The sequence below is a fragment of the Leptidea sinapis genome, chromosome 5, assembly GCF_905404315.1.
Source record: "Leptidea sinapis chromosome 5, ilLepSina1.1, whole genome shotgun sequence".
Taxonomy (NCBI): domain Eukaryota; kingdom Metazoa; phylum Arthropoda; class Insecta; order Lepidoptera; family Pieridae; genus Leptidea; species Leptidea sinapis.
In genome coordinates this window covers 16,602,874-16,612,587 of record NC_066269.1, presented here as the reverse complement: position 1 = coordinate 16,612,587, position 9,714 = coordinate 16,602,874, and the positions used below count along the sequence as shown (strand labels likewise).

General features: G+C 32.5%; 1 protein-coding gene across 1 annotated transcript in view; it reads right to left on the bottom strand.

Moving 5' to 3' along the window:
• Nucleotides 1–2,060: 2,060 nt before the first annotated feature.
• The window catches only part of LOC126964741 (uncharacterized), a 49,617-nt gene continuing 41,963 nt past the window's right edge, over nt 2,061–9,714 (bottom strand). The window contains exons 10-11 of the mRNA XM_050808014.1: nt 7,319–7,594; nt 2,061–2,347 (exon numbers count right to left, since the gene is read on the bottom strand). Of these exons, the coding sequence (XP_050663971.1) occupies nt 2,061–2,347; nt 7,319–7,594 (563 nt within the window). The remainder of the gene's footprint in view (nt 2,348–7,318; nt 7,595–9,714) is intronic.

The window sequence follows — 9,714 nt, the reverse complement described above, 5'->3', positions numbered from 1 at the left end:
CTATTGACCTAAGTCAGAATGAGAAAAATCACTCCTAAGCGGCTGTTTTAAGTTAGCGGACCATTATGAATAAGGGGGTTAGTGTCAAGGTGCCACGCACACGAGCATCTATTAATTACACCGTAATAAAAAAGCTATTGTTCTTAGGTAGTGCGGTATCTAGTTCTAGCCTCTACACGAGGTATCCTCAGGACATGTTGATTCGCCAAAATCTGGCACGAGACTGAGTAGTGAATATTGGCGGAATTAACACAACAGAAAACTCAAAACATTTGGATAATTAAGGATTTCCGCAAAGTTACGCGTACTTCAATAAATAGACAACGATATATTTAATACAATATACTTACATAAACATATATAAATACATATTACAAACATACATACTCATCATAATTGCACGTTGTATGTTATAAGTGTTTGCACCTACCGGGATTTTAACTCGGGACTTCCAGCTCAGTAAATGTTATACAGATTTATGTAAGTTATTAATATTTATATCAAATACAATGAATATAGCAAAAATATACCTTAAAGAACATCACAATAGTACATTGTAGTTAATGTTTGTATGAACTATAATCATTATTGGATTAAGGAACACAATCTGATATATGAATCAGACAGCAGATCGGGGATTGATCTAATTTGATTTCCATGTACGTTGACCACAGGCGTGTTGTGTATTTGTCCGACGTAAACCAACAAGCGTCTGTGAAATCTAATATCGATTCTCGATTAACTCATTGTAAACAGGTTCCTTACTCTCACTCTACTGAAGAGTATATTTTAACACGTAACATAGGATGATAATGCTTTTTAATGTTGTCTAAAATTCATTAATGATATAAATATAATGTGATGTGCTATTAATATTTGCGCCGTGGGCATCGACGTACATAAACAACTAGATTCTCAATCACCTATTAACCTTCCGGCATATCTTACTAATCGGCAAGTGCCCCTGCGCCCTGGTATGTCTTAGATCGGTGTGACATTGGCCCGCGTGCAGCGGCCTGTCAATGTGTATTATTTTACGTGTATTAATAGATTGTTTATAATTATGATGATTTGAATATTATAATTATAATATAATATATAAATATAATAAGAAAGCTATTGAATGAAATAAGAAGCTATGAGACTAAGATTATTATTATATTAGTATTTCTTTTAATTGGCGTATCTATTCTGTTTTATTTTTAATATACTCTTTCCATTTTGTTAGCTGTTAGTTATCATGAATAAATGAATATTTTCTTATGTTCCGATTTAGATTATGTGGCTTAAAATCTAAGGATTAAAAAGAGACCACGTAAAATATTACAAAAATAGATTGATGACAATTATATTTTTAACAGGTTAAATGTACGAAACTTAAGAAAATATAAGACAAAAGTCTGCAATTTTCGTAGCTTAATAAGATACTTAGATGATAAAATAGAATCATGATATCCTTTCTATAAGTAAATAGAGGGATTTCCTTATCCGCAAGGAAAGTGGGTTAACCTTGATAAATTGGATGTCCTGCATGTTCAAGTTTATTAACGTAAAATAAATATACAACAATTTATAAGAAATTTGTTTATTATTTATAATACCACAGCCGTCTTTCTAGCGTGAAGCAGTAATGTGTAAACATTACTGTGTTTCGGTCTGAAGTGCGCCATAGCTAGTGATATTACTGGGCAAATGAGACTTAGCATCTTATGTCTCAAGGTGACGAGCAATTGCATTGCCGCTCAGAATTTTTGGGTTTTTCAAGAATCCTGAGCGGCATTGCATTTTAATGGGCAGGGCGATCAATTACCATCAGCTGAACGTCTCGCCCTCTTATTTTCATTAAAAAAAATAGTACATGTTAGTTTCACTATTAACTGCACTATATTACTTTAGCTTTTCATTATACTAACTCAAAAAGTTTAGTTCTTTTGAGTCTTCTCACTAAGTTCGTGTTATCGAGGAACTGGTTAGCCTTGGCGTTCACATTTAACGATACGATTAATGCACAACATTTTAATAATTGCATAACAAATAAGTATTTAAAAAAATATTCACCACTATACATTACAATCTGCTATCGCATTGGCACTATATTGTCCACAATCTGCAATCAAAGGATCTTGGGGTGTTTTGGCCACAGATTGTCCACAATCTGCTATCAAAGGATCTAGGGGTATTTTGCCCATAGATTGTCCACAATTTGCTATCAAAGGATCTTGGGGTGTTTTGGCCATAGATTGTCCACAATCTGCCATCAAAAGATCTTGGGATATTTTGGCCATAGATTGTCCACAATCTGCTATCAACGGATCTTGGGATATTTTGGCCACAGATTGTCCACAATCTGCTGTCAAAGGATCTTGGGGTATTTTGGCCACATTGCCCGACGCCTTCGCAGTAATTAAAACAAACTGATTATCATAGGCAAGGTGAGAAACCGAGAGACAGGATTTCTAGTTTGTGTGCACACATACCTTATATGTAAGCTAAGTTGCTAATATTATTGGATAAACAAATTTAAATTCTACCATTACGTCAACGTAGGTTAGTTTGATTCTAATTATATTGAACCGTACAAGATATATTAAAAAAATAAAAAAAAAATTGATCGTAGTAATAGACTATGTACATTTATCTTGAGTAGTAATCCGTAGTTATATTATTACATAATTTGTCAGCCTAGGCGAAACTCTCTAAGAAAAAAGCGATTCACTCGATTGTATGAAACGTACAGTCATTGATAGATTAACAGATGACGGCTGTGATCTTGTAAAATATGGAGATAGCCGAAATCCACTGCGTTTTAAGCAAGTGTTCGCTTTATTTAAACTTATGTCAAATCACTGCACGTTTCATACTAAACTAAATTTTAATTTTTACTCAGCCAATCCCGCCTCTTATTACGAAGTATTTACATACTCTTTGATTATTATACTATTATATTATCCGAGGAATACATGTTTTCACATAAATTTATTTTCTTATAAAATAAATATTATTCACTATACACATTAAAAAATTAAAAAGATATTAAAGCAGAAAGAGAGGAGCGCCTTGTGCCTTACACGATCAAAGGCCTATATCCAGGCTAACTGCCAGGCCTTCCCCCTTGCTTTATATCTATTATATGAAACGATGACATTGTTGAATTAATTTTAAATGGATTATTTTATCAAATAGTTCTTAGACAGCAAATGAAATATGAACAAATAATAACAAAACTAATGTTTAACCATAAAAGATTTACAAGACAATTCACGATGTCTAGGAAACAACATCTATTTAACCTACAGTTAACACTAACTAACAGTGTGGTATACGAGTTAGTTTGAATACTATCCGTTGAAGCGTTCAGTGTGTAACCGTACGTAAACGTATCGGAATTAGGTGAAGCATTGTTTAGCGACAAATACCGAAGTTTAAACTGAGTGAGACTTCCTCGTCTCAAGAAGGCGGGTTCTATAACTAATACTAAGTTCGAGGCTATACTCTACTCAAGGATTGCGAATAGCTCGAGTGTGTCTTATTGAATAAGATTGAAATGAAATGAATGAAAAATGTTAATTTGAGACATATAGTACCCATAAATATACAGCTAACTTAAAATAAAACTTATAAAGGAGACAAACAATGAACAAACAAAATCTGAAAGAATTAGTATTCTTAATAAAAAAGAAAAAGGCGCCTTAATTTTATAGGTAGTCCTATATGTTACAAAAATGGTCCCAACTTAGCATGTTTGCTGGTGTGAAAGCCAACGCTGGTCTTTCGTTGGGCCATTTGGTGACGTCACGCTACTTTTTAAAACAAAAGTTATTTTAGCTAGTAAATTAACGTAACGAGAAATGAATACTTGACTAAAAACATATAATTATAAGTTTGTACTTGTATGATGAATCAATGGGCGCAATGGAAACTGTTTGTTGCATCTTATGTCAACTGTCAAATTATAATTTATATCAAAAAATGCAATTGTTTTTCTGCTACGTATTAACTGCCAACAGCCAAAGTAAAAGTAACATCTGACAAGTGCTGATGATTGATTGCTGTCACAATACAATACAATACATTAAAAGTTCAGCATTTAAAAAAATAACTAAAAAAAATATATTATTATAAACAAAACTGTATAATAATTGTAATAATTATAGTTCATTATAAGTAAATCTAATAAATAATGTTAATTTTATAGTTATAAGTAGTTTTTAAGATTAAATTTGTTAGGAATAAAATAATTAATGTGGTTAAAAAATGCTCGAATGCACAATCACACATATAAACATGTGCTTATTTTCTTTTAGTTTTTTATTTGTACTATTGTTTAAACCGTAGGCATAATTTTAGTTTACTTCAACTGTTAAATAAATCGTCATCCAGTCCTTCTTATTCTGTATAAAAAAATAATATATTGATGTTGTTATGTTGAGCAATTTTTTATGTACCTTCATTTTTTGTAAGTGTTCACTTTGCTTGTTTTGCATGCTTAGTCATATATATATGTAAAATTCTTATGTAAGTGATTTTAGGTTAAATCTTATGAGAATAAATGTCTTTAAACTAAAAATAACAGCTAAATTGTCTAAATGCATGTAAATATTTACACGGGACTGTACAACCGCTTATTAAGGATATTCTAGACCTGGGAAAACCATTGACGTACATTAAGTATTTGACTCACAACCACGGTCAAAAATTGTCCGAAGCAAAACTCTGCCTACACGTCTATTAGGCAGAGTTTTCGTTCATTTACTTCGAAGATACTGTCACGAAAGAAGGTGTTAATTTGAATGAATGTTTTCTGTTTAAGTTAATGTTAAAGTGATTATGAATAACTCGATGCTGTAGGTACAAGGGGAATTTAAAATATATATTTATTTATTTAAATGTGAAGGACGAATCGAGAAGCAAATGGCATTCTTATCGGTAATTTCAGGTAAATTTTGTCCTGGCATAAAAATATTTACCAGTGGGAGGCTCCTTTGCATAGCATGCCGGCTAGATTATGGGTACCACAACGGCGCCTTTTTCTGCCGTGAAGCAGAATTGTGTAAGCATTATTGTATTTCGGTTTGTAGTGCCGCTCAGAATTATTGGGTGTTTCAAGAATCCTGAGCACTAGTGCATTGTAATGGGCAGGTCGTTTCACTTACCATCAGCTGAACGCCTTGCCCTACTGTCATAAAAAAATAGCGCCTAAGTAATTCTTTACAAGAAGACAGCTCGTTTGAAATTGCTGAAATCAATATTCTTAGAGTAAAAATCCATCAAATTACTTTCGATGATTTACATGCAAAACAATTAGAAAAAATTACACTGAAGGTATACAACAATAACAAAATGAAATATTATTTGTGGTGACTATAAAGTGACCAAAGTTTCATTCAATTTGAAGGACCGTTACATTGTCGACGTAGAGTACAATCAATTTACCAAAACGGTTCTGCAGTTGACGGTCAAGTTGTTTATTGTAGAAATGTTACGAACAATTTAGGCTCAACGTTTTGTAAAGCAAATAAAAAATGGTCTGAAAGAGGTAGAAACATAATATACAATGATATCAACTAGTGTATGTACAAATATTGTTCAGTAAGGTTTAACGCATTTTTTTTATGAAAATGAGAGACGAGGCGACCAGGACCTTCAGCTGATGGTAATTGATACGCTCTGGCCATTACAATGCAGTACCGCTCAAGATTGTTGAAATTTCCAAAAATTCTGAGCGGCGCTACGCTCATCACCTTGAGACATAAGATGTCAAGTCTCATTTGCCCAGTAATTTCACTAGCTACGGCGCCCTTCAGACCGAAACACAGTACTTCTTCACTGCAGAAATAGGCGCCGTTGTGGTAACACATAATATGGAGTTCTCAAAAAACATAAATAAATAGCCTCTCTGTCTTTCGCTATTTGGATCCATTTAGGCCCAGCGACTCTTTTACTAATCTTCCCAACGTTTAGTTTGTTGCATTTTTCTTCTACTCCACTCACGACTACAATCTCTTCGGTATCAGTGTGTTAATATTTTAGTCCATTTTTCATGTTTTTCTCTTTTCATCGCCATTTCAGTGATCTGCATATTGAATTTTCATCTTTAAATTTCGTCATACTTTTATATATTTCAATTTTACTTTATCTATTCTATTAACTCCAACTACGCTTCTTTCTATGCTGTTAGAAAGTCAAATTCAATTACTTTTATTCAAAATTGGATATAAAATTATTTATTGAAAGTCAAAAACTACATTCCAAAAAATGCCCCAGACCTGAGAAGAATGGGCGCAAAAAACTCAGAGGGCTTTGTTTTCATAAAAATTTTTAAGTGATATCGTACAAATTAACTTTATATTTAATAGCCTGACGGTGGTCGCACCATTATTACATTACATTACCCTATCTGTGTTATCATTAAGAAAGTCATTTACGTTTTAGTAACCTTTACTACACAAACGTTTTTGAACAATTCTTTTGAATATCGTAATACTTTTGTTTTGAACATTTTCTGGGATCTTGTTGCAAAAGCGTATACATCACCCCACAAAAGACTTACTTACTCAACTTAGCCGAGTAGTAGGCATTATAAGTTTATGTCTGTTCCTGGTGTTAACACTATGGTTATGACAGTTTCTCCAGACAATTGATTTTATTTGATAATTTTTCGGTAAGGGTTCATGTTTGACAACCATAGGCAACCATCTTATAAAACTTAGTAAACATTTAATCTAATTGAACCTGTGGAACACATGGTCCCAAAATATGATGGTTCATTAAATAATTATTTAAATATATTTCCAAAATTTCTATCATCTACAAGCACAATAATCATTTCAGTGATTTGAATTTTTCTTTTCAGCCGTCTTTCTAGCGTGAAGCAGTAATGTGTAAACATTACTGTGTTTCGGTCTGAAGTGCGCCATAGCTAGTGATATTACTGGGCAAATGAGACTTAGCATCTTATGTCTCAAGGTGACGAGCAATTGCATTGCCGCTCAGAATTTTTGGGTTTTTCAAGAATCCTGAGCGGCATTGCATTTTAATGGGCAGGGCGATCAATTACCATCAGCTGAACGTCTCGCCCTCTTATTTTCATTAAAAAAAATAGTACATGTTAGTTTCACTATTAACTGCACTATATTACTTTAGCTTTTCATTATACTAACTCAAAAAGTTTAGTTCTTTTGAGTCTTCTCACTAAGTTCGTGTTATCGAGGAACTGGTTAGCCTTGGCGTTCACATTTAACGATACGATTAATGCACAACATTTTAATAATTGCATAACAAATAAGTATTTAAAAAAATATTCACCACTATACATTACAATCTGCTATCGCATTGGCACTATATTGTCCACAATCTGCAATCAAAGGATCTTGGGGTGTTTTGGCCACAGATTGTCCACAATCTGCTATCAAAGGATCTAGGGGTATTTTGCCCATAGATTGTCCACAATTTGCTATCAAAGGATCTTGGGGTGTTTTGGCCATAGATTGTCCACAATCTGCCATCAAAAGATCTTGGGATATTTTGGCCATAGATTGTCCACAATCTGCTATCAACGGATCTTGGGATATTTTGGCCACAGATTGTCCACAATCTGCTGTCAAAGGATCTTGGGGTATTTTGGCCACATTGCCCGACGCCTTCGCAGTAATTAAAACAAACTGATTATCATAGGCAAGGTGAGAAACCGAGAGACAGGATTTCTAGTTTGTGTGCACACATACCTTATATGTAAGCTAAGTTGCTAATATTATTGGATAAACAAATTTAAATTCTACCATTACGTCAACGTAGGTTAGTTTGATTCTAATTATATTGAACCGTACAAGATATATTAAAAAAATAAAAAAAAAATTGATCGTAGTAATAGACTATGTACATTTATCTTGAGTAGTAATCCGTAGTTATATTATTACATAATTTGTCAGCCTAGGCGAAACTCTCTAAGAAAAAAGCGATTCACTCGATTGTATGAAACGTACAGTCATTGATAGATTAACAGATGACGGCTGTGATCTTGTAAAATATGGAGATAGCCGAAATCCACTGCGTTTTAAGCAAGTGTTCGCTTTATTTAAACTTATGTCAAATCACTGCACGTTTCATACTAAACTAAATTTTAATTTTTACTCAGCCAATCCCGCCTCTTATTACGAAGTATTTACATACTCTTTGATTATTATACTATTATATTATCCGAGGAATACATGTTTTCACATAAATTTATTTTCTTATAAAATAAATATTATTCACTATACACATTAAAAAATTAAAAAGATATTAAAGCAGAAAGAGAGGAGCGCCTTGTGCCTTACACGATCAAAGGCCTATATCCAGGCTAACTGCCAGGCCTTCCCCCTTGCTTTATATCTATTATATGAAACGATGACATTGTTGAATTAATTTTAAATGGATTATTTTATCAAATAGTTCTTAGACAGCAAATGAAATATGAACAAATAATAACAAAACTAATGTTTAACCATAAAAGATTTACAAGACAATTCACGATGTCTAGGAAACAACATCTATTTAACCTACAGTTAACACTAACTAACAGTGTGGTATACGAGTTAGTTTGAATACTATCCGTTGAAGCGTTCAGTGTGTAACCGTACGTAAACGTATCGGAATTAGGTGAAGCATTGTTTAGCGACAAATACCGAAGTTTAAACTGAGTGAGACTTCCTCGTCTCAAGAAGGCGGGTTCTATAACTAATACTAAGTTCGAGGCTATACTCTACTCAAGGATTGCGAATAGCTCGAGTGTGTCTTATTGAATAAGATTGAAATGAAATGAATGAAAAATGTTAATTTGAGACATATAGTACCCATAAATATACAGCTAACTTAAAATAAAACTTATAAAGGAGACAAACAATGAACAAACAAAATCTGAAAGAATTAGTATTCTTAATAAAAAAGAAAAAGGCGCCTTAATTTTATAGGTAGTCCTATATGTTACAAAAATGGTCCCAACTTAGCATGTTTGCTGGTGTGAAAGCCAACGCTGGTCTTTCGTTGGGCCATTTGGTGACGTCACGCTACTTTTTAAAACAAAAGTTATTTTAGCTAGTAAATTAACGTAACGAGAAATGAATACTTGACTAAAAACATATAATTATAAGTTTGTACTTGTATGATGAATCAATGGGCGCAATGGAAACTGTTTGTTGCATCTTATGTCAACTGTCAAATTATAATTTATATCAAAAAATGCAATTGTTTTTCTGCTACGTATTAACTGCCAACAGCCAAAGTAAAAGTAACATCTGACAAGTGCTGATGATTGATTGCTGTCACAATACAATACAATACATTAAAAGTTCAGCATTTAAAAAAATAACTAAAAAAAATATATTATTATAAACAAAACTGTATAATAATTGTAATAATTATAGTTCATTATAAGTAAATCTAATAAATAATGTTAATTTTATAGTTATAAGTAGTTTTTAAGATTAAATTTGTTAGGAATAAAATAATTAATGTGGTTAAAAAATGCTCGAATGCACAATCACACATATAAACATGTGCTTATTTTCTTTTAGTTTTTTATTTGTACTATTGTTTAAACCGTAGGCATAATTTTAGTTTACTTCAACTGTTAAATAAATCGTCATCCAGTCCTTCTTATTCTGTATAAAAAAATAATATATTGATGTTGTTATGTTGAGCAATTTTTTATGTACCTTCATTTTTTGTAAGTGTTCA